This window comes from Canis lupus, chromosome 2, assembly GCF_003254725.2.
Source record: "Canis lupus dingo isolate Sandy chromosome 2, ASM325472v2, whole genome shotgun sequence".
NCBI lineage: Eukaryota > Metazoa > Chordata > Mammalia > Carnivora > Canidae > Canis > Canis lupus.
In genome coordinates this window covers 49,284,200-49,310,734 of record NC_064244.1, presented here as the reverse complement: position 1 = coordinate 49,310,734, position 26,535 = coordinate 49,284,200, and the positions used below count along the sequence as shown (strand labels likewise).

The window sequence follows — 26,535 nt, the reverse complement described above, 5'->3', positions numbered from 1 at the left end:
CGGGCTCCTTGCATGGAGCCTGCTTCCTCTGCCTGTGTCTCTGCCTCTCTCTGTCTCTCATGAATAAATAAAATCAATCAACAAATAAATGTCAAGTTCTAGTACAAGTTACCGCAAACTTTGTTAAAATTAGGATGGCTCAAAAGCTAATATCTACTGGCAAACCCAAATATTTCTTGAAAATACAGTATTTCAACCACTACTACTCCATACCAGAGAAATACTAACTGCAAATTTTCTTTATTCAGAGACCAGATACCCACTACATAGAACTCACATTTCTTCCTCTTCTTCTTTTTTACCATTCGCTTCAGTACATCCCAGAGCAAAAGAAGGTAAAAGGAAGCAGAAATGCTTTAAATGGTTAATGCACTCCTTGCTTGTAAATGTTCTATGTTCTAATGAAAGGAAAAGGGGACTTCTTAGAGATGACAAATTCTAATGGTGCAAATAGGATTGTTAAAATATCTGTGGATTTCAACCTTTGTTATTATCTTTTAAATTGATGCTATAATTTAAAAATGCATACTATCTTCCAAATTTTTGAAATTTAAATACTGTATTATTTTTTTGAATCTGTACTTCCTAGGTCTAATCATATTAAGACTAAGAGATTCCCCAACCTGAGAGAAAGGTTACAGATGCTTTTGAGAAGGCTAGAAATCCTGAGAAATAAGAAATCCTAGTAACATATGTCAAACCAAACAAAGAGAGACTTGAGAGAGGAAAATTGGCAACATCTAATGTGGGTGTCCACCCAGGCTTCAGGGAATATACTCAGGAGGTATTTATAACTACATTATTCCTTGCTTCATAATTTAAAGTTCAATCCAACTCATTAGATCTTTAATCTCAATTTCAACTTCAATATCCATATCTAAATTCCTGGTGTTATCATATTTCATATTCAGTCAACTAATACAGGTCATAACTAAAACACAAATTCCACTTAACTTTACCAAATAAGAGAGTTGTTTTATGAAGAAGGTCAACTAAATATGATGGGTAAACAGAATATAGCTGATCAAATGGGAAACTGTTCAAACACCAAAACTAATAACATTCTAGTTAACCTTGAAACATTTCTATCAAATGTTTGATGATTATAATTTGAGGGTATGTATTAGTATTTTTTTATTTATATTTCGATTTGATGAAAATAATTTAAAACAGTAATCACAATACATTCATAAAAGTTACACAAAGACCGAATTTCCATAATGACTATAATCATCACAACAAACCACTGATTTCTAACTATTTGGTCTGCTTGTTAGATCTGATTATACTCTCTGGTTATTTATTACATATCAATACACAGATATTCAAAAATAGTAGGGCAGACAACTCAATTTGGCTTATAGTATTAACTTGCAGCAGTTGAGCTCCACCTACAGGCAAAAAAATAATTCTTTACCATCAACTTTAAAATAGATTTTTCAAAAGACCAGCTCCAAATAATCCCAAACTTACAATTAACTTTGAGTGCACATTAGAATAACCTGGGGTACTTTCTTAAACTTAAGGTCCCATACCACAAATTCTGATGGACTTAGTCTGAGGTGGGGCCTGTTCTCAGGTGATCTAAATGTACAGAAAAGATTGAAAGGCACTGATTTAAGTCTTTAGCAGCACATATTCTAAAAAAAAAAAAAAAAACATCAGAAATACTCAAATACCATATTTTATTTCTGATGAAATTGAGTCCCACTATACCTACTGTTTTATGTTTTTCAAAGATTAAAACTAAATTCAGTTGATATAAATGTCTTATCACTATTAGGCTGCAAAAACTATCTGAGGTGACACTGATTTTTTTTAAATCCACTTTTATATTATTCTCTAGCCCAGAATTAATCAAGGGAGTATGTCTGTGGTGGGGAGTAGAGTTCTTAAACCTGGAGGCACATTAGTATATCTGGGGAGATTTTACAAAGTATTGTTACCCTAAACTATTATCTGTTCTTAGAAGTTAGAAAAGCAGTGAGGGGAGAAGTAACCAGAATGGGGCAAGAAAGAGACTTCTGGGTGATGGAATTTTCTGTTTCTTGATCTGGATGATAGGTATATGGGTATATTTGGTTTGTAAAAATTTAGCAACCTGTATAGTTAAGATACATGCACTGTGAAATAAATTCTGTATGCATGTCATACTTCAATTAAAAGCTAAAAAGTTAAAAAGGAGAACGTGTCCGGGTTTCACTTCAGACCAAATGATTCAGAATCTATGGCAGTGGGGCCTAGCCATCAGTATTTCTTTGAACATTTCCCTAGTGAATCTAATGGGCAGTTAGGATGAAAAACCATTTCATGTATACATCACATAATGTATCACTTATATTCATTCACTTATTAATCCACTCATTACACAAACTTTCATTCACTTATTAATCCACTCATTACACAAACTTTAAGAACCATCTGCTTATTAGACTAAACTCAGGATATAAAGATAAAAGGGACCCGGGGCACCCGGTGGCTCAATTGGTTAAGTGTCTGCCTTTGGCTCAGCATCCTGGGATCAGCTCAGTGTCCTAGGATCGAGCACCATTTCAGGGCTCCCTGCTTAGGAAAAGATTCTACTCTGTAAATTTGTTGAAATCATTTTGTTAAATACCATCCCCAGCTTACATGTGAAGTACACAACAACCTTGCTTGTAGATTTAACATCCAAAGTGATAAACAGCTTTAACAGGGTCTAGTTGTTTCTTTACCAATAGAAACAATACCACAAATTTTCAGTAAAATTATACTCCTTGCCAAAAGGGCTGGTAGGCTAATCCATTGCTTGAATCGGAAAATGACTGAAGGATAATGGACTACTTCTAGCACATGCAGATGAAAAGGCTGGATATTTGAATGGACATCCTATCTGGCTGGCAGCTATGCCCTTATAATTCAACTCAGACTGAGTAGTAATATTCCTTTAAATTTAACTATCTTTTTTTATCCCATTATAATTTTTTAAGATTCTTAGAGATTTTTTCTGGTTTTTCAAGGTAAAATTAACTTGAGACTTGAACTAGAGTTAAGCTTTTATGCCAAAAGCACTAATAATTTTGGAATTTTTTGCACTCAAGTGGTCATGACACAAGCATGAAAATTTCTAGGTTGGAGTGAAAAATTATTTTCCCTTTGAAATTCTGTACTTTCTACTCTATCCTGTTCTCATTTTTTCTTTTTATTTCTGATTGTAGGCAGGAGAGGTAGGATGAAGGAGGGAGAAAGAATATGAATACTAAAAATCTGGGGGAAGAGTTAAAAATCTAGTTAAAAATAGATGTTTTGGAGGGCACCTGGGTGTCTCAGTTGGCTAAGCATCCTAACTCTTGATTTTGGCACAGGTCATGATCTCAGGGTCCTGGGATGGAGACTCGAGTTAGGCTCTCAGCTCAGCAGGGAGTCTGCTTGGGATACTCATTCTCCCTCTCTCTATGCCTCTTCCCCAACTCATGTGCATATGTTCTCTCTCTCAAATAAATAAATAAATCTTAAAAAAAAAATAGGTGTTTTGGTGTTTTCACCATTTATTAGGGCAAATTTTACCAAATAAGCTTTAGTGTTTTGTTTTAAACAAAGGCAGACTGCCATATGCAGCACCTCATTTGGATGCATCTGGAGTCTTGGAAGCTTGACTACTCTACACTCTCCTGCAAACAGAACTTGAAAGCTTGTTAGGTTCTAGCAGGGGAGTGCAGCTACTCGTATACCCTTGACTGAAGAATGGTCCTCCTCTATCGGGGACGGTCATCCTCTTCGACTGAGTGTGCAGCTTCAGGAGGGACACACATGGAACGGTGAGGAAGGGGACACCCGCCTAGCCAGCCAGATCAGCTGAATCAACCCTGGTGATCAATGGGGTGACAGATGTCAAGCCAGATAGCCCTCACATCTGTTCTATTTAGTTCTTAAAGAAAATTCAGGGCAGCCCGGGTGGCTCAGCGGTTTAGCGCCTCCTTCAGCCCAGGGCCTGATCCTGGAGGCCCGGGATTGAGTCCCACACATTGGGCTCCCTGCATGGAACCTGCTTCTCCTTCTGGCTGTGTGTGTGTGTGTGTGTGTGTGTGTGTCTGTCTGTCTGTCTCTCTTTCTCTCTCCGTGTCTCTCATGAATAGATAAAATCTTTAAAAAAAAAAAAAAAAGAAAATTCAGCTCTGCTAAATTATAAGTTATACAGATTACAGGGTATATAAGTATTGGAAACGATTAAAATCAATAAGATAGTAAAATTGATGACTTAAGCACTTAAATATAACAACTATTTGTTTCATTTATTAAAAACTCAAAATGGGGGTGCCTGTTGATCATCTGACTCTTGGGTTTCAGCTCAGGTCATAATCTCAGGGTTTTGAGATGGAGCCCTGCAACAGGCTCTATGCTCAGGTGGAGCTGTTTGAGATTCTCTCTCTCCTTCTCCCTCTGCTCCTGCCCCCACCCCCGTTCATGTGTGCTTTCTCCTTCTAAAAATAAATAAACCTTTTTAAAAAACTTAAAACTGTATTTTTTGCCACATTATAAAGCTAATCTTTAAAAAATTCATAGTTGTTAAAAATCACAAAGTGCATGTCTTAAACCAGAGAGAGAAAATATTGAATGTATATGTGATCTGACTTAAAGTTACTGAGCTGATGTGATGTGTAGCACTAAATATTGTCAATAGTGGCCCAAAGTTAATCTACTATACTTAAATATTATTTCTGAATATAAAAGTTTTTAACATCAGTGGACACTTCTGGGAATTACTTTTCTGGTTACATAAAGGATAAAATTGGGGGACCAAAGCAATGACAACATGGAAATATATTTTTTTAAAGTTTTTTTCTTTTAAGTTTTCTATATGAAGTTGAGAAACAGATGAAAAAATATTATTTACATGTAGTAATGTCTATTATTACCTCCAAATGTAGGTGATCCAAAGAAAAAATATTTTTAAAGATTTCATTTATTTATTACAGAGAGAAAGAGAGTGCACACAGGAGCTGGGAGGGGAAGGGCAGAGGGAGAGGGAGAAGCTGACTCCCTGCTGAGCAGGGAACCCAACACTGGGCTCCATCCCAGGACCCCAAGATCATGACCTCAGCCGAAGTCAGACACTTAACTGAGTGACCCAGGTGCCCTGAAAACATTTTTTAAAGCAATATTATTTAAAATGTATACCATAAGGTTGTAATAATAAAATCATAAAGGAGAGTATTTCAATTAAGTTAAATTTCAAGAGTCACAAACTCAACAACTCTTTATCACCAGACATACACTTAAATTTCTTTTATGATACCACTGAGATTAGGAGAGGTATACAGTATAAATCAGACTTGAAAAGATACTTAAGAATGTTTTCAGACCCCCCCACACACTTTCATAACCAGTTTTGACAAATTTTACCTAAATCTGAGGGCTTCTCTTTTCATTCTCTACATTACTGTTCATATTGGCATTAAACAAACATAGCATTCCACGTCTAACATATTGTTTACCCCACATATAAAAATTTATAGAGGCTTTTAAAAAAGAGATTTAGAGAGAGATGAAGTAGAATTTGACTCATAGGACCAGTGCTATAAATACTTTAAAACTGGTCTGTTTGAGGCCTCCAAACAGGCTAACACACAAATAGTATACATATCAAACATTATGAAAATAGTGTTTAAAAAAATAAGTTGAATAGAGGACTCGATGCTAATTTGAAGTGAAGTATAAAAAGACAAACTGATACCTAGAAGCACAGTAATTGACTCACCTGCGGCTAACTGATTTCTTCACTTCTCCCTCTCCAGCTGACTTAACATTTCCACTAGGGTCCTTTTTTAACTTTTTTGCAATTCTTTCCCTCATCAGATTCTTCTCATCACCATCAAGATATTCATCATGCTCTGCACCTTCACATTCTCCGTCCTGTAGAAATTGAAATGGAGTATTTGCCAGGCATCCCATCTCTCTTTACACTTCCAGAGACCCATTTCAGACTCTCCTTATTGCAGGCTAGGCCAGTTTTGCCTTTTGTTTTGTCTTGAATTAGTGAGGGCTTAAAGAATCTGTTCCAGGTGGGAATACTCCTGGGGTCTGCTCTAAGCCAATTATGTAAGTAGGGGATACCTGAGTAAGAGGTGTTTGCTTACTTCACCCAGAGTCCCTCTGTGCAGCATGGGCTGTGCTCCCTGTGTGTCACCCAGGATATTGTCTATCTACATTTCTATTCTTTCCCAGTGGGAAAAGTGGCTTCTGTAGGCAGTTTGCCAGCATACTGACCTGAACCAGAGATTAATTCATGTAGATGAGGACGAGGTAGAAAGCTGAGATTCCTTCCTATCTTCCCCGTCATACCAGTTACTCCTCTTCTCAGAATCGTTCAGTGAATCACCAACTCACTCACAACCCTCTACAATCGGTACCTCCCTGACATAGTCTCCTACAGCTCCAGGCCAGGAACATGAGCCAACTTTGGAGCTAGTGCTCAATCCATCTCTAAACACCCATATACCATATATTTGCATTGCTTGCTCTTTCATCTCCTTCAGGTCTTTTCTATCAGCTTTAATAGCCAATACAACTAATAAAGATCACCACAGTCTTGAAGGAGGATCCTCTGAATTGTGTATATAAAAGAATACTATGATAAATGGATATCCATGTAGCAACATTTAAACTTTTAACAAAAATAATTGATATCTGAATTTTGAGCATTCAAGTAGTGAGGGGGAGAAAAAAATTGGCTAGAAATTCATATACATATAAGATTTCAGTTTTTTAGGGAAATACACATCTACCCACACACTTGAAGGAAATATTCCAATCGAAATAAATGATTTACTTTCTCAAATTTTTAGACTTTTTTCAGAATTTTAAATGTATAATTATAAAAGTAACATACACTACCTTTTAAGGAAAAAATAATCTTTTATAAACATTTTGAATTTTCTATTGTTCAAATATATTTATGCTAAAATTAATACTTACTTTAGCTGAATCTCCTACTGCATCACCTTTTTCACTACAAAAAGAGTGAAAACAAATAAATTTTAGCTTCAAAGTGAAACTACTAAAATTATTGAAATTTTAGTATTATTCACATTTAGAATATTTTGCTGGGATCAAAAGTTCAAGAACCTATTTCAACATAGCAATTTCAGAATGGCATTGCGGAATAAATAGAAACATTCTTCAAGAGAGTCATTTTTATAAATAGAATAAGAAGTATGCTTCATTAGCACATATATGAATTCACTAGAATTAACAGAAAAAAAGCAAACAACCAACGGTGCTTTTTTATGAACAAAGTACTGCAGTAAACAGTTTCTTCCGTTGGCTTGATGTAGTCTGGCTGAAAAAAATCAAATCCTTCAAATACAAGGATATTAAGAAAAGATTTTTTTGAAATAGAATTTTTGAGAATAAGCTAAACTCAGAGCCATAGCATTTTAATCCCCCTTTGAGACACCAGCTCAGTATTTCATGTGTAATTATATTTAACATCTTCACTTTGCAAGGAGAAGCAATTCAGACACTTTCCTGTTAACTACTAAAATATGTAAGAAATAACTACTCAGTGAATTGGTCTCAAATGTAGTGACTTCTACACAAAACCTTTCAACTCTGACTTGTTTACCCATCGTACCAACAGGCACAAAAATGCTTCAAAGAGAAAGTTAACAAAGCAACTTTGAATTAAACATTAAATTTTCAAAGCAAACTCCTATTCAAACAATCCCAAGATTTAAAAGTTTAGCAGTTAATTTTAAATTTAGTTAGTTCAACAGAAATAGATGAAAGGGCCAGAGTGCTTCCCTCCTTTAGGCTAGAAGCTCTGCTATCTCCATCACCAAAATGCTTTCGTTTTTTGTCTGAGTTTAAAAAAAATTGGACTTAAAAGAACTGACCAGGGCGTCTGGGTGGCTTAGTCGTTAAGTATCTGACTCTTGATTTCTGCTCAGGTCATGATCTCAGAGTTGTGAGATGGAGCCTCACACCAGGCTCTGCATGCAGTGGGGAGTCTACTTGAGATTCTCTCACCCTCTCCCTCTGCCCCCTCTCCATCCCCACACGCTCTCTAATAAATAAATCTTTCAAAAAAGAAAATGAAAAAGAGAGAGAGAGAGAGAGAACTGATCACTTTGTTACAAAGGCAAGAAAATACCTGAGCCAGAAAATAATGTAGCATACTAACCTTCCAACAGCTGGAACAGAACTGAGATGGGGATCATCCTTAAGCAAGTCATGACTACTTTTGCTTTTCCCCTTCATGCTCTGGGAAAAAATGTAGGATATAATCAAAAGTGAGGAAGAAATAAATCTTTCAAAAGGATAAATAACACATTTACATTAAATCTAGTACTGGTAAAATATGGCTAGCAAAAGATACATGTTCCTGAAATTGTCAGTATAAATTAGAGCTTTATAAATAAGAAGCTAACTCTCACATTGATTGAAAACATTTTAAAAACACATTTTCTTCCAAAAAAATCCTTTTCAAACACTGAATCTTCAGTATGATTTACCTAAAATTAAACTAATTCTTTGACCCAGATAGTAAAACTTAGAAGAAAATATACAAGAGTAATTTGAAGTAAATGCACACCGCTTTTTTTTTTTTTTAAAGATTTTATTTATTCATTCATGAGAGACAGAGAGAGAGAGAGAGAGGCAGAGACACAGGCAGAGGGAGAAGCAGGCTCCACGCAGGGAGCTCGATATGGGACTCGATCCCGGGACTCCAGGATCACGCCCTGGGCCAAAGGCAGGTACCAAACCACTGAACCACCCAGGAATCCCAACACACAACTGTTTTTCAAACATACTTGCGATATTGCACAGAATTACCTGTAAACATGTATTCTGTTTCTCTCAAAGCCCTATTACATTCTCTAACCTTTAGCACAGAACCAGAAAAGCTTAATAGTTTAAAAAAGAAAGATTTTATAGGCCACTTAATGTGGTCTCTCACCCAAAGCAGGAATCTCTTTGGACTCACTGCTAACTAGTCACCCAGTGTCTCAACACTTGAAGGGAGCTTATAACCTTAGACACATACAAAAATCACTCCTTTTTAAATGTCTTATATTTTTGGACAGTTTTCTAATTAGAGAAAAAATAATCTATGTGTAATTTCCAACCATCCAACCAATCCTAGTTCTACATTTTAGAACTAAAAACGAACTATTAACAATTTGTTACCATGTATACTAGAGTTTAGTTTAAATACAAAGAGATTGGTAGGTATAATGATGGCCCCCTAAAGATGTCTACCACCTCGTCCTCAAAACCTTTGTATATGTTACCTTACATGGCAAAAGGGATTTTGCAGGTAAATTAAGGATTCTGAGACGAGGACATTATCCTGGATTGTCAGGGTATATCCAATGTAATCACAAAAGTCTTTACAAATGAAATAAGGAGGCAGGAGAGTCTGTTTCAGAATGATAAAGCTTAGAAAGACTCTATGGGGGATCCCTGGGTGGCTCAACGGTTTAGCCCCTGCCTTCGGCCCAGGGCATAATCCCGGAGTCCCGGGATCGAGTCCCACATCAGGCTCCCTGCATGGAGCCTGCTTCTCCCTCTGCCTGTGTCTCTGCCTCTCTCTCACACATCTCTGTGTTTCTCATGAATAAATAAATAAAATCTTAAAAAAAAAAAAAGACTCTGTGGGTTATTGTTGGCTTTGAAGATGGAGGAAAGGACTTTGAAGATGGAGGAAAGGGCCACAAGGAATGCAAATAGGCTCTAAAAGTTGGAAAAGTTAGGGGAAGAGATTCTCCCCAGAGCCTACAGAAGGAAGGCAGCCCTACCAATACCCCAAAATGTAGCCTAGTGAAACCTGTTTTGAACCTCTGACCTCCAGAATTGTAACATATTAAATCTGTGTTGCTTTAAGCCACTAAATTTATCGTAATAAATTACAGTTACAGCAGAAATATGAGATGAATATAAGTATATTAACATCTTTTAAAATTAAATACAAACTAGAAAGATAAGTAAAGTTTAGTACAATTTAATGAGGCAAAACAGTTTATAGACTGTCCAACACTTCTTACAACCTCTGTGCAAAAGGCCTTGCAGCATTCTTCATGTCATGTCTACCCCCAGATCCCAACTTTTTGTGAAACTTTAATTTCTTGGAATAAATAAGAAGACAAAGTATTCTTACTTTTTATTCTCAAAAGTGGTGTATTTGCCTATCAATGTAACTTTCTAAGTGAGAAAAAGCTTTCTTAAAGTGTAGGATTTGAGGTAAAAATGTTAGCATATCTAACAGTGAGAGAAATACTATGTGTATCACTGTCAGTGTGACACAGCTTAATCACTATTTTTAAATCTAGCTATTGAGATACTTTTATAATGGACCTAACGTTTAACTTGCCTCATGAAAACTACTTGTCTGTAAGTTTTCACTCGAAAAATATTTTCTGACATCTGTTTTTAAATTATACAAAGATTCAGGAGTAAACTTTAAACCAGCAAAGACATTTGAATAAAACTATCATTTAAGAAAGCAAAATGAAGGAAGGCATCTTCCATAAAAGCTTTTTAAACATCTGAAGCCTCAGATCACATTTTTATGTAGTTTTTACTTCTCCAAAGTATGTCCAATTCCTCAAGCATTCTCCATGGGCAGTGGGAGTTCTTGGCTTCATCACCATTCTCCTCATGATCCTCCCCCCTTCCTCTGAATGCATCTAGTTTGTCAGTTTCTCTCTTTCTCCTTCCTTCCTTCCTTCCTTCCTTCCTTCCTTCCTTCCTTCCTTCCTTCCTTCCTTCCTTCCTTCCTTCCTTCCTTCCTTCCTTCCTAAATGTGTTCTGAATTGAACAAAAGGCTGCAAATATGGTCGCCCAAAATGCAAATTCCTTATTCCAGAGATCCTACTCTAAATAATTCAACTAGGGCTTACGGGCTATTAAGTGTTATACCTATTCGGCTGATTGCATTCAACTAAAGTACAGAATTTACATGTACTCCTACTACACTTTAACTTACTAGTTCAAAGAATCACGCACAGGTTGACAATGAAGCACTCTTTGGGCATAAATATTCAATAAGCTATAAATCCATCTAACTATACTATCTCCCAGATCACATTTCCTCACGTTGTCCACAAGAATACCATGAAAGACTCTGACAATGTGCTTTCTGGAACTCAAAATATGTGACTATGGCATCCTCCTATCATGCAATCCTATCAAAAAGGAAATGAAGTCAGTCTGGCAAGTCACTTAGCCAGAGTCTCAGTTTCCTCATCTATAAAGAAAGGAAGTTGGACTAGATCCCTTTGAGCTATAAAATTCTATTATTCTAAAAGATTTTTATCAGGTAGTAGAAAGATACTGAAAAAAATAATGAAGGAAAGCTAACCCATGTGGGAGAGGCACCTTGTCATTAATAAATGAGTGGGGTGAAGTAGTGTCTGTAATCCCATACTGATAATCCATAAACCAGAGGGGACTCTATCTTATTTCTCTTTTCACATAAAGTAAAGCCCCAATTCAGACTTTACCAATTATTAACTTGGGCTGTTAGGTTCTGGAATAAAGCTTAACGCACTGTGGAGTCACTGAAAAAAGAAACTTGATAAGTAAATGAATAATGAAACAATTATTTTCAAGACCTCTAGAAATATTTAATTTCATGGAACCACTGAAACTGGAAATTGTTCTTAGTTGTCGTAAAAGACACTTACTTGACTTTGGTTCTAATTATTACATACATTTAAAAATAGTAAGGTTAACTTTTATTGGTCATACTTTTCCAATATTAAGGTTAGTATTCCTTTTTCTTACCAAGGTTTCATTTTACCCCAAAGGTAAGATGTATTGGAGGGATTCTCAGTCTGAATAACCATACAAAAGAAAAATAAATAAAATATACTTCCATTTTTATTCACTCTAGAATTTCTCATGCCCTCTAGAGAAATTTCCTTTCCTCTAAGCCAATAAACTTCAATGATTTCAGATTTTGATAATTCTTTAGCTCTCTGAGAATCAAATATAAATTATAACTTAGAGTTATGTTCCTATGTATGACATTTGACTTTCAAAAACATCTTCCGAGATTGCATATTGTATAGAAGTAATGACTATCCACATCCTTATTTCACAGCTCTAAATAGTTCATGGTATTTTCACTGTTAAAAAGAGGAAAGCTGAAGCTCAGAGAGACTAAATTATCCAAGGTCACAGAGTATCTGTGGAAAAGTGAAGTGCCAATATGAATGTATATGATTCCAAATCCATGCTATTTCTGCTTCAATCCACTGCCACTGAAAAATGACAGTTTACCATGAAAGAACTCAGCCTAGGACTCTACACACTTAATAAGGCAGAAAGAAAAGGAGATGAAGTTTGAGCAGTATACACTGAGAACATAGTCATATATTTTTTATGTAATAAAAAAAAATGGATGTTTTTAAAAGGAAAATGTATCAAAAGAAAGGCAAAGGTTAGATTGGAAAAAGGAACAATTAAGAAAAGACATTTAGAAAAAATGGTATTTTAGGTATTGAAAATAAGTATCACTTGGACATCCAGAATGGGATGGGACACTTCAGGCAGGGAAAAGAACACAAACAAAGACATACAGAAAGGAAAACACAAAACATATACATAGAACAGCATATAGTTTAGATCTGCTAACAGTGTTTCCTACATTTCCCTGATAAGAAGTCCAAGGAATTCATTAAAAAAACAGCTTCCCAGGCTCCTCCCTTGGAAATTCTAATTTCATAGGTCTGCAGAGGTATGGAAGAATGTAATTTTTATTTTATTTATTTTAAAAAAGATTTTATTTATTTATTCATGAGAGATACAGAGAGAGAGAGAGAGAGAGAGAGACAGGCAGAGGGAGAAGCAGGCTCCATGCAGGGAGCCTGATGTGGGACTTCAGCCCGGGACTCCAGGATTGCACCCTGGGCAGAAGGCAGGTGCCAAACTGCTGAGTCATCCAGGAATCCCAGAATGTAATTTTTAATTTTTAAAACAGTGTTGGACCTGATTTTTCAGTGGTTTTTAGGTGGTTTAAGAAGTAAACTAAAGGGCAGAGTTTGTAAAAGGAGAGGAAGGTCATGGTCCTATTTCTATCGTCAACAGAGTAACTGTGACATATTAATGAGGTTTCAGGAAGACTTTTCTGATGGTAATGAGTGGAAGGGAAAGAAAAGCAAGGAGATGGGAGACCAGTCTAGAGACTAGGGCAGCAGCCCAGGCTCAAAATGAAGGCCTCAGCAAGGGTAGTAGCAAAATAAACTAAAAGGGAAAAATAGATTTTAGAATGTCATAGATGAAAAATTGGTAGAACAAGGAACAAATTGGTTTTGCAGAGAAAGAGTAAGAAAAAAGTCAGAATCTAAAATTCTTCTCTAGAGGATACTGATATCAGGGGATAGAAAAAAAAAGTCACAAAATAGGGAGAAGTCTGAGAAACAAAGATAATAAATTAAGCCTTGGCCAGGACTTGGGTTACTAGTGAGATATTCAAATAGAGAGAGATGGTCAGTAGGCAGCTAGAGAAAAGAAAAGCAAGCTAGCCTAGAGATACAGACTTGAGAGTCAGGAACAAACATTTGATAATTTTATCATACAGCACAGAGTCAGATGAGAGAAATATGATGACACAATACTAGGCTTATACTATTCATATGATAATGGATTGTAGGTTGCAATTTTTTTGGCAAAAAAGGGAATAATTTACTTAGTCTTTTCACTGTGAAATGTTTTTCAGGTTTGAGAGCAAACATAAAGGGCAAGCCAACACTATCTGCAGTGGTATCCTTGCAGATTTCAACCTTGTAGCAAATTCACCATGGTCCGTGTCAGTTACATATTTTGTTTGATTGTTTTACTTTGAACAATAGTAAGCAGCAGAGGAATATATGCTTCAGACATCTAACACATCCGATTGTTACAAATAGAAGAAATCCAAATTAATTTCCTAGTAAAGTTGATCTCAAAGTAATGGTGAACAAAACTTACTTTAGACTAGAAATTTAATTCAACAAAAAGACTGATAGAGAAAGTCCTTTCTCCTGCCCTTGTTCTCTCTTCAAGACTGCTCAGCCTAATATCCAGGACCCTGTGTGAATTAGGAAAGGGCAGGGGGCCAATTGAACTCAGTTGCCTTCCACCCCAGAATGCTGTGCTACCTGTACAATTTCCCGCCAGGCTCCTAGATGGCTTGAGTTTGAAGCAGGCAGCTTCTGCAGCACTCAAAATCATATTAAAGACTTAAGTGGCTATAGAAATCTAAGTTCAAAATTCTGATTGCACCACTTCCTAATTGCATGATCTTGCACAAGTAACATAACCTTTCTGAGTACTGATTTCTTATATGTGGTTGTTATAGAGATTACATAAAATGTGGTTATAGAAATTACATAAAATAAATATTTAGCACAGGTAGCAGAGAAGAAAATAATTACAGTAGGGTATAACATATGCTTTGATGGTCATAGATATGTATATATAGATATATGACCCCGGAAAGAAGTTAAACTTAGCCTGGGTGGGACATGGGTAGGGGAGGGAGGTGGAAATAGTTCGGAGTTGATAGTGGAGCTAAAGCCTGAAGGAAAAACAAATTAGCCAAATAAAGGAGACATACTCCAAGCAAAGGGAAAAACAGCAGTGTGGGGGGTGGGGGTTGTGAGTAAGGAAGGCATGGGTATGTAAGGAAACTTAGTAACTTTAGAAAACATCAGTGAAAGGGGCTCCTGGAATTTTCCAGATCTAATGTTTGTGGTTTTGTTCATTTACAAATATATCCACAGGATCATGACGTATAATGTATCTTTCATTTTAATAAAGCAGAAATTTGAATCCTGAATAATGCAAGACTAGTGCACTGACTTAAAGAGGACAACTTCTGAGATATCAGAGTGGTAGAGTGATTGATAATGTTGACCAGGCCTAAGGAAAGGAGATTTTTATATAAAGATGAATTTAATTTTGACATCTAAAGAGATGTTTCATAAAGGAAATCAAGAATATGAGATAAAAGCCCAGAAATATTTGTCCATGTCTCCTAGAGTTCAGAATATTGGTATACAAGGGTAGTTGAATCCATGGTATCGAATATATCACTCTGGGATGATGAAGACAGCAAGAAAAAATTATGACTATAACATTTCTTACACATGTCCATTTCAATTCAGTCTTAATGCAATGGGTAGAAGTAGTGTGCTCACTGTATGTCCAACATTAGCCTACCAAAACCATTCTCCATGATGAGGGAAGCACATGGTTAAAGAATTAAAAACAAAGGTAAAAATAATGTGCTTTTAAGTCAGTGCTATTATGTTGCTTAGAAATAGGTAACTATATTAAGCAAGTAAGACAGGGCTAAGTTACAGAGTTTTAATTACCACAATAAAACTTCTAATCCTTTAGGCCTCTGTGTTCATTAGTTTTCCTTCTTTTTTTTAAATACTGCAAAAAAAATCTATTTATAAAAGAGTGATTTAAAAGCATTATGGGGGGGCAGCCCCGGTGGCGCAGCGGTTTGGCGCTGCTTGCAGCCTGGGGTGTGATCCTGGAGACCCGGGATCGAGTCCCATGTTGGGCTCCCTGCATGGAGCCTGCTTCTCCCTCTGTCTGTGTCTCTGCCTCTCTGTGTGTCTATCAATAAATAAATTTTAAATAAATAAATAAATAAATAAATAAATAAATAAATAAATAAATAAATAAATAAAATAAAGGCGTTATGGGGCAGCCCCGGTGGCGCAGTGGTTAAGTGCTGCCTGCAGCTCAGGGTGTGATCCTGGAGACCCGGGATCGAGTCCCACGTCAGGCTCCTTGCATGGAGCCTGCTTCTCCCTCTGCCTGTGTCTCTACCTCTGTGTGTGTGTGTGTGTGTGTGTGTGTGTGTGTGTGTCTGTCTCATGAATAAATAAATGAAATCTTAAAAAAAAAAATATAAAGGTGTTATGTTTTCTTTACAAACAGATAAAAGGACAGGAATTATCCACTAAAAAAAAAAACAAAAACAAAAACAAAACAAAACAAAACAAAAAAAACCCAAAAAACTCTACATTTCAACCCTCCACTATTATTTTTAACTAATTATATTTTTTTGAGAGAGAGAAGGGGTGGGGCAGAGGGAGAGGGAGAGAGAGAATCTTCCACATAGGGTTCGATCTCACGATGTTGTGATCATGACCTGAACCGAAATCAAGAATCAGACACTTAAAGGACTGAGTCAGCAAGTGCCCTTCAACATTCTACTATTATTATAATCCTCTAAACTGCCTGTATCCCCAACTCCCCTGGCCTTTCTCCCATTTGACTCTCCATACAAATTTCCATCATTTCTTTATCATCTGAGGGAAGACATACCAGAATCTTTGGGAGGAAAAACTCTTGAGGATGATTTTTTTAGAGTATATTTAACAGATTCACTGCTCTAAATTCATGTATCTTACACTGAAGGAGACATAGGTTCAAATCCGAGCATTTACTGGTTGTGTGACTGAGGAAATTATAACCTATCTATACCTTAATTTATTTGTGGGTAAAATGAAGATAAAAATACCTATCTCAAAGGGCTGTGATGAGAATTAATGACATTAATAAATATTAATAGATAATAGTAAAATGAATATAAGAGCTTTGGTCTGTCACTATTTATTGACATAATGACCATAATCATTATCATCTAGCAAACCACTTGAGCAAACAGCAATTAAAATCTGAATCACAAAGTTGAATCATTTTTTAACTCCAGTTCTGATTAAAAAAAATAAAAATAAAAAGGTTAAAAATCCCCACAAAATTACAATTTCAAGTGGGCATATCATCTTAGGAGTTGCAAATATTACTGACAAGAAATTATTTTACAAATCAGTTCAATGAACACTTCCTGCTGGTGTACTGTGAAAAATACACTGTGCAAGAGATACAAAAATGAGTGAGATATAGACCCTAATGTCTTTTGTAATTCAGAACAAAGGGATTAGAGTTTTACCTGACTAACTCGATTTACTTCCTCCTCTTCTTCTTCAGCTTCCTCTCCAAATGAAAGTAAACTAAAATTTCTTATCAAAAAAAGGAAAGAATGAAAGAAAATTGAGAAAATTAAACAAAACTTATAAATACTGTATTTTCAAGGCGATAAAATAGAATTTACAGGAAGAAACACATTTTGGCTGTTCACACAATATGACTTAGTATTCAGCAGAAATATAGTAAGGATCAGTATAATGCTAAGACATTGGCCTCAGACCACAGATATTTCATATATTAGACGAAACTAATGACCAAAAATCCATCCCGAGCACTCCTATTAAATATATCAAGTCAAACATGACAGAAATAATTAAGCTTTTTATATTTATAAAAACAGGTTAGCAAAATAGAGATTTCTGAAAACCTAATAAATATATAGCCCTGAGAGCACTACAAATGAGAATTAATCTAGTGTCTTCCAAAATGTCTCAGTATTTAAAAATTGATAAGATACACAACATTGTTAAATAAACAAATATATATAAGCAATAAACTTAACAAAAAAAAAAAAAGCCCATGGGGAAGAATAAACTGTCCTCTTTGAGGCTTCAAACTAAAGACATCCCAAGGAAGATAAATAGTAAGTTATTAAAACTCTCAGATATTAAAAAAAAAGTAAAAGATTTGGCAACCAGAGGAATTTTTATTTCAAAACCCAGATGTAATCAATGACTGCCACATCATCCCTAATATATTTGCTATAAATTAAAAACAAAATCCAAAACACCCAACTTTTGGGCTGTTATCAAGATAATGAATAGTGATGAAATATTTTATCTGAATATGGGGACTGTAACCTTTCACCCAAGGATCAATTAGTCAAAATAAATAAATCAAAAAATAAAAGAATATCAAATATTCAGCTATATAAGAATTTTTTTTGCCACAAGACATTAAGGGCTTATTGAAGTGGCTCATGTTTGACAGTTTATAAAAGCAGCTTAACTTCCTTATAATGTAGGATGTCACAGAAAGAAACAAATGTGATTGAATACCTAATCCACTGGGTATTTTCAAATTCCCCCTGCTTATTTTCTCTTCATAACAACCAGATGTTGTAATTATAATCTCCATTTTATAAGATGGGGAAACTGAAGCTCAGAAATATGAACACACTTTGCTTCATATAAATGGCGTCAGGCAGGATTAGACTTAGAGCTGTCTGAATCAAAAAAAAAAGCTGTCTGAATCTAACAATTATGAATACACTAAAATTACTAATATGGATGCTATAATTCATCAAAAGAGGAAGTTGAAATCTAACTCTCTGAAATCTATTTTATTAAAATAAGCAAAACTAATAATGTGAAAAATATTGTTCATAAGATACTGAAACTTATTTACTCTAAAACAGAAGTGAAAAACTTAAATTATGTAACAATGCAGTCATTCTATCCTTCATACTTGACTTTCCAAGTGCTTTACACAGAGCATATATTAATTGAAAAACAAATAAAAAACAAAGAATAATTTTCAACAACTCATTTATGTAAATAATTTTTATAGTGATCACAAATATTTATTAGTACAGATCTCATATAGACATCTGACATCTTTAGCTTAAGTTACATACAGCACTTAAACAAAAGAAATACATAGAGAAAAAAAACAACAACCTCATAATTCAGATAGCTTCCCAGTCCACACTGGCCTCCCCCTCATTAGTAAACAGTTGTTACAAAAGTAAATAAAATAAATGAATTTCTATTATTCTATTATTTCTGATTACTTTGTGCCTTTGGGTTTCAATTTCTTTACTTCTTCCTCTGGTTTCTCTTTTTTTGGCTTTTTTATTTCTCTTGGAATGATGTCATCAAAAGGATTAAACAAAACCTACAAAAAAATTTCACAAAAAATTAAAACTAGTATTTACTTGCATTGATATTAATCTGTTTTTTTTTTCTTTGCTCACATAACTCTAAGTCTAGTGATATATTTACTACATAAAGTGCTTCCACTTACAGGGCCTCTCTAGATTCTCCTGATAATCCTATGTGCAATTAAGTAAATGGTATTTTATCTTTATTTTAGGAAAGGGAAAAATATTCAAGAAAACTTAATACCCCGTAAGCAAGACCAACTCAGACTTCTGACCCCAAAATAAATGCTTTTGAGGACCTTGCTTCCTCAATGAAGGATCACTCTTAAACTACCTAGGAAAGCACTTCATTGAGCTTAAATAAGCCTTATTCTTCTAACTTTCTCTTACAAGTCAAGCTTTTCATGCGCTGGATTAATCAATTAAAGTTTCATCTTTGTAACCAAAACCTTCAATTTTAAAAAAATTTCTTAATCAGAAATTGTGCCTGAATTACAGAGATACAATCTGAGTTGTAATGCTGATTCAATATAAAGCCTTCATCCAATAGTTTAAAAATACTAACAGTCCACTTCTCTTACACGATAATTTAAGTGCTGTACCTCAGAAATCATGTTCCTACCTCACAGCTTCTTATTTTGTGTGGATTACGTGGTCTTTCTTCCTCACCAATGTCTACTTCTGTCAACCGCAGCATGTTATATATTGTATCCCCTGTGACCTATCAAACAAATAAGAAAGAGCTCAACTGCAAACTATTATACTCATTCTCTGAAATAAGGGAGGGCTTCTGAAAATATTTTTTCAATAATTAAAAGGAAATCCCATATTTTTCTATAGGAGCCTATGCATTAAATATTGCAAATAAAGCAACTTCATCTTAAAGGATAAAAAGCAGAAATGGAGTTCAATCCCTCAATAACATTTTTAGAAAACTTCCAATGTATATTTAATATCAGGTTTTGTTAAAAGTGAGAATATGATGCCAAGTAACCTCCTACTGAATGACAACTTTTCAAACAAAATAAACAAATTCAGATTTTAGAATTGGGTAGAACAAGCAAATAACAATACCATGTGTAAGTGCTTTGCAGACATTATGTTGTTATATTCTCATAAACATCCTAAAAGCAGGTATTGTCATTATCTTCCTTCTCCAGATAAGAAAACTGAGATTCAAAGAAGTTACAGAGCTGACCGTGACAGCCCTTCTGAATTCTCATTGCTATGTTATACTTGGTCTCTAATGGGAAAGTTATATAAGCAACTGTAAAAAGTGGTGTAGAAAGACATTCTAAATCTCATTTTATTATATGTTTTTAGTTTTTAAAAATAACAGGAAAATCTATGACTATCAGACACCCTGCGTTGCAGTGGTTCAAATGTGCATATTTCTTAAGCTATATTGTTAAGTTGTAAGCAACAATATTGTATTACATGTTTTCTACATAAGTCCTTTCTTCAATATTTCTCAGGAGTTTTAAAATAATACCAGTTTTCCAGTTGTGCTCAGTTTGTTTTTTTTTCTCCATCCTCACAAAATTGTTTTGCCTAGCCTGTGGGGAAACCATTCCTATTGAACCAGTAGAGGGAGCTGATACACTAGTGATGTCTAACATATTTAGACTTAAACCATAAACATATTTTTTAGAAGGGAGACTAGGAAAACAAAACCTCCAGAATCTCCTTTTAAAGACAACTGTTGAAAATTCTATGGAAATGACATGCCCTGATACGATGTTAAATATGAGCAGGATTAAATAGGTAACAAAGTAATATTTCAGGTAAAAAGTTTTAATGTCAACACAACTTCCACTGTAAACTTATGGGAATTCATCATTTACAAAAATAAACATTAAACTACTAAAAACATTAAACTACTTGTTACCTAGATAATACCTAGGTTTCTAAAAAATATAAAAACAATATCAGCTGAGTGATACAGTAGCAAATATCATTAGTATGATTTAAGAAAAAAGAAAATTTTAAAGTCATAATCAATGACTTAATTGAAACATACACAAAAAACTCAACTCCCTCATAGTTCATTGTAAAAGGAATATATCCCATCACTTTTAGAAATAATAAATACATAGCCCAGGAGATATTTTGATGAGGGCAGCTCCTATGTAAGTTGGTCATATGCATCAGAGAAGCTGAAGATAACTGAACACAAACCTTTCCAAAAATGGTATGCTTATTGTTAAGTTCATCTGCTCGACCCAGTGTAAAGAAAAATTGGCTTCCATTATCGTGGGGACCAGCATTTGCCATGGCAACCAGTCCTCTCCGATTAAAACGTAACCGTGAGTGGAATTCATCCTGAAGCATAAAAAAATTAAAATAAAGATAATTTAGTAAATAATCTGTTATAAGGGTCTTCATTTTCAGTTAAGAAGGTCCTATACAACTTCTAATAAAAAATGCTAAAGTTTTATTTAACTGATTTTCAAGTATAATCAAATCCAATACTTACTATTCCTTCAATTCTATTAAACTTACTTCACTAGCCTGTAAGCATCTTCTAAATATACTCAACCACAAAATTAGCCTAAATACACAGAAGGGCACTCAAAGGGCACCTCTAAGTCATTCCCCTGTTTCCATCCCTCAAAGTTCTCTAACTTTTTATAACCTTCTATTTTTTCCTCCAAAAAAACCTTTGAATCATTGCAGAGTTTTCAGCTATTGCCCCTCCTCACTCCATTCTAAAGGTCATGAAAAAATTGCTTCTTGTTTTTCAATTTAAGGAATCTACTATAATTGTATTATGTCCTTTACTCTTTTTTAAAGGTCTTTGGTGAATCTTTTCTGAACTGGCCTTTGTCTCATTGGCCAGTTTTCCAAAGAGCAAGAGAAAGCCTTTCTAAGGTGGATTTCTTGCTACAGCAGGGCTACATAACATATGTTAGTTTCTCAGTTAACAGAATTTCTACCCAGACCTGATACTACTAGACTCATGTGTAAAACAGCCATATTATGCAATCAATGCTTTTCAGAAAGAAAGTTATTTTTCCTTAATAAATAACTCAAAAGATTTGAGCTCAAAGAGTCATTAACTCCGTATATTGTATCAAAAATGACCTAATTTGAGGGGAACTTGGGTGGCTCAGTGGTTGAGCATCTTATCTGCCTTTGGCTCAGGTCATGATCCCAGGGTCCTGGGATAGAGTCCCACTTTGGGACTCCCTGCATGGAGCCTGCTTCTCCCTCTGCCTGTGTCTCTGCCTCTCTCTCTGTGTCTCTCATGAATACATAAATAAAATCTTTAAAAAAAATGGCCTAATTGAAAAATTTAACAAGATAACAGTATTCTATAATAAGCAAAAAAAAAGAAAATCTCAATTTAGAAAGGAGTTGTGAGAAAATACTATTCTGTTACACCAAACAGTAGAATAAAGGAATGCTTCCTACTAGATGGAAGCTGTAAAATCATGAGATATCTCAATTTGGTAAAATACAAAATAGCGTTTTTTTTTTTTTTAATTTTTATTTATTTACGATAGAGAGAGAGAGAGAGAGAGAGAGAGAGAGGGGCAGGCTCCATGCACCGGGAGCCCGATGTGGGATTCGATCCCGGGTCTCCAGGATCGCGCCCTGAGCCAAAGGCAGGTGCTAAACTGCTGTGCCACCCAGGGATCCCCAAAATAGCGTTTTATAGTGACATGTGAGATTTTTAAAATTATAACAATACCTCATTTTGTAAGGCCATTGTTGTCTGGAAATTAAAGCAAATAGTTCAAGTATTTTTCTCAAGAATCACACAGTAACCCAGTAAAAAATTAAAAGAAAGTCCAGGCCCTCTCATTAGTATAAACATGTCTTACAAATTCTTGTATTTTAAGAGCCACTGATGTTTACTCATTCAAAGAATATGACATTGATACCATCAGATTAATAAATAACCTAACTTGTAGTTTTTTATTTGAACCCACTGTTATTTTTTGTATTTTAACTATGACATTACCTCTTTTTTTCTTTTTAGATCTGTTGGCAGTTAACAAATCACTGACCTATTCTTGATTAATACATTTTTTTTCCTAACATTTTTTAGGTTAATTCTTTCTTCTGTACCCTTGTGATTTCCTGTTATGGCATATATTTTAGACTACAGAGGTCTGTTGTGCATTAATTTAGAATGAATTCTGCTTTAGAGTGAATTGTGTCTCCCCAAAATTCATATGATGAAACTCTAATCCCCATTGTGACTATATTGGAGAAAGGGCTGTAAGGAGATAATAAGACTTGTCATAGGTACGAAGCCCTAATCCAATAGGGCTAGTGCCCTTATTAAAAAAAGGAAGAGACACCAGAGCTCATGTTCTCTCAGCGAGCAGGTGGCCATCTGCAAGCCAGGAAGAGATCCTTCACCAGAAATTGCATGCCAGTAAGCTGATCTGTACTTCCTAGCCTCCAGAACTGTGAGAAATAAATTGTTATTGTTTAAGCCAACCCATCAGTTACATTTTATTATAACAATCCAAGCAGATTAATATAAACTTCATATAGTGTTAAATAAAATATTTTAAAATATGATGGCATATGAAATGTCCTAAAAATCCTTTACATTTACAGAATTCCAGAGATCAGATACAGTCAGATATCAAGAATTATGTTATATTAGTTTTTTTTCTGACTCACATTTTCCTCATGACTACCTGTAGTTCCACCTGAATTCAGTCTAGCATAAACGTTAGCAATAAGACAACTTAGAATGCTGGATAGAAGTGCTGCTCTTATAACTGTATAATCCTAAACATGTGATAAAGTTAGCCAGATTTTGTGCACAAATGTGAAATGCACTTTTCTTTCATGTAGGGCACAGTCATTTTTGATTAAGCAATCCAAACTGATTTGCAAATAAACAACAATAAAAATTCAGTTTTACCTTGAATGGGGCTCCATAGATGGACTCTCCACCAGCCCCTGTGCCAGTAGGATCTCCCCCTTGGACTATAAAACCAGGTACAACTCTATGAAAAATGGTGTTGTCATAATATGCTGAAAGAAATTGAAAATAATTTAGCAAAGTCTAAAATGAAGTATATAGCTTTCAGAATTAATATAATTAGAATCACAAGATGTTTTTCTCAGACTTTTAAATAGGCTCATAAACCAAGCCCTTTCTCCCCTACTTACTACAAGATGTCTACTCAAAACAGCACAATTTCTACAAAAAGCATGGTTGTTGTTATGCTGTAATTATTTCCAGGATTCTCTCAAACTCTGGATTACAGTTTACATATAAATATATTATTTGGAAGCTATAAATACACAAGAGAGATCACATATAATCTTCTAATAGTACTTATTATCGGGAACCTAGGAAAAGAAGTTGTATGTGGCCGAAGCATGGCATCTCAGTGAGGTAAATCCTGAGCCAAGAATTTGGTGGGGGCAGAAGGGAATTATTTAGGGTTTGAGAGAATCTTAGAGTTTATATTAAGAAGTAGCAACAATGGCCAATATGAATAAAAGATTCTTAGTATCATTAGTCATTAAGGAAATGCTAATCAAATCACAGTCAACTACCACTTCACACTCACTAGGATGGCTATCATCCAAAAACTGGAAAATAACAAGTGTTAGTGAGGAGGTGGTGAAACTGGAGCCTTTGCATATTGCTAGTGGGTTGTAAAATGATACAGTCACTGTGTAACACAGTTTGGTGGCTCTGTAAAATTTAAACACAAAATTATCCATCAAATTCACTTATATGAACATACCCCCCCAAAACTGAAAACAAGTACTAAATGAATGTCACAGCAGCACTATTTGCAACCGCTAAAAGGTAGAAACAACTCAAATGTTCATCAGTCTGTGAATGGATAAACAAAATCAGATATATACATACAATGTAATATTACTGAGCCAAAGGAGAGAATGAAGTACTGATATACACTGAGGCATAGAAGAACCTCAAAAATATGCTTTGTGAAAGAAGACAGACACAAAGTTACATATTATATAGTTCCATTTATATGAAACATCTAGAACAGGTAAATCTGTAGAGATGGAAAATGGATTGTGTGGTTGCTGGAAGATGGGAGTGATTGTTTAGTGAGTGTTTTCTTTTGGTGTAATGTTTTGAAATTAGTAAGAGGGGCTGGTTGCATAACATAGTGAATATACTAAATATCACTGAATTGTCTTTGAAAAGGCTACTTTCATATTATGTGAATTTCACCTCTTTTTATAAAAGATCGCTTGAATGAAAGAAATTATTTTATTTCAATCAAGTTAGTTTTGAACTTACATTAATTAATGAAATAAGTACAAGAGGAAAGTATATGTAGAACATATGTATAGCCCTGAAGGAAATGCTGAATAAACAAGACCTATTATCATTGTTGTAAAAACAAAGAAACAAATAACAGGTAGCAACGGAGTGGACTGAAGTGGAGTTGATTACTGAGTGTAGTCCTAGTTTGGTCAACGTGCTTAGGACTGCAAAACAGAAAGATGGAAAAAGTATAGTTTCCTGAAAGCTTCACTGAGCTGCAGAACTGCCTGACACCAGATTTCTTGTCATATGGGATTATAAATGTCTTTATTATGTAAATAATATTGAGCTGAGTCTTCTCTTACTTGTACCTAAACATAACCTAATTCATTTTAAGACAAATACTAGTCAAGTGCCTACTTTATGAGTCAAAACAAGACTATGGTTTATCATAATTCATAAAGTACTAGAATACAATAACTTGGAGGCTCCTTCATAATTATTTACACTTGCAAGGTATAATTGGATATAAAATCCATACTTTAATTTTTTTTTAAAGATTTTATTTCTGTAATCATGAGAAACAGAGAGAGAGAGACAGAGATATAGGCAGAGGGAGAAGCAGGCTCCCTGCAGGAAGCCGGATGTGGGACTCAATCCTAGAACCCCAGGACCATGCCCTGAGCTGAATGAAGGCTGACGCTCAACCACGGAGCCACCTCAGCTTCCCCAAATCCATACTTTGAAGCTACACTGGCAAGAGATTCCCAGTGCAAACAAGTGCTCCTTGGTTACAAAGAGAAACTGTAAAAACTGATCTGAAAGTATCCCTCCTGTATCCTTAACCATTTACTCAGGTTGACACTATGTAACAGTCAGGAGTGCTGAGTTTTGCCTCTTGGCTGGGTAGCCTTAAACAGAAATTTTCCCACCCTTTTTAAAAAATTGAAATATAATTGACATTTAACATTATATTGGTTTCAGGTGTACAACATGATTCAATATTTATATATGTTGTGCAATGTTTACCACAGTAAGTCTCATCAACATCTAGCACCTCACATAGTTAGTTACGAATTCCTTTTTCTTGTCATGAGAACAAGATCTACATTCTTAGCAACTTCCAAATACACAATACAGTACTATTAACTATTGTCCCCCATGCTTTACATATAATTTTCTTATTATAAAATTAATATTTTAAATTAATTCACAGTGTTGTTCTGAAGATTAAAATAATGTGGAGGTAATCTATAAATTTTAAATTCAACACAAATGTGACATCAAACTGTAGTATTTTCACTTAAATTCTAGAAATTTAAATATAAAACATATCCCAGTCTATATCAGAAAGTGATTAATAATCTGTTAGGTCCATAATATACAGCCAATTGACATTTTTTTTTTTTTTTAATCAGATCTGCTTTTTTCAAAGATCACTCAAACTCCCAGTATGGAGAATGGAATGGAAGCGACACGGCTGAGTGAGAGGGAGCAACTTCTTGTCCTTAAA

General features: G+C 34.9%; 1 protein-coding gene across 2 annotated transcripts in view; it reads right to left on the bottom strand.

Annotated features, from left to right (window-relative positions):
* The window catches only part of CWC27 (CWC27 spliceosome associated cyclophilin), a 192,142-nt gene that overhangs the window by 154,011 nt on the left and 11,596 nt on the right, over positions 1-26,535 (bottom strand). For both annotated transcript variants that reach the window (XM_049103136.1, XM_025447968.3), the window contains exons 3-10: positions 23,688-23,800; positions 20,978-21,121; positions 19,422-19,520; positions 18,710-18,813; positions 16,940-17,009; positions 8,162-8,241; positions 6,955-6,988; positions 5,738-5,892 (exon numbers count right to left, since the gene is read on the bottom strand). In XM_049103136.1, coding sequence (XP_048959093.1) covers positions 5,738-5,892; positions 6,955-6,988; positions 8,162-8,241; positions 16,940-17,009; positions 18,710-18,813; positions 19,422-19,520; positions 20,978-21,121; positions 23,688-23,800 — 799 coding nt within the window. The remainder of the gene's footprint in view (positions 1-5,737; positions 5,893-6,954; positions 6,989-8,161; positions 8,242-16,939; positions 17,010-18,709; positions 18,814-19,421; positions 19,521-20,977; positions 21,122-23,687; positions 23,801-26,535) is intronic.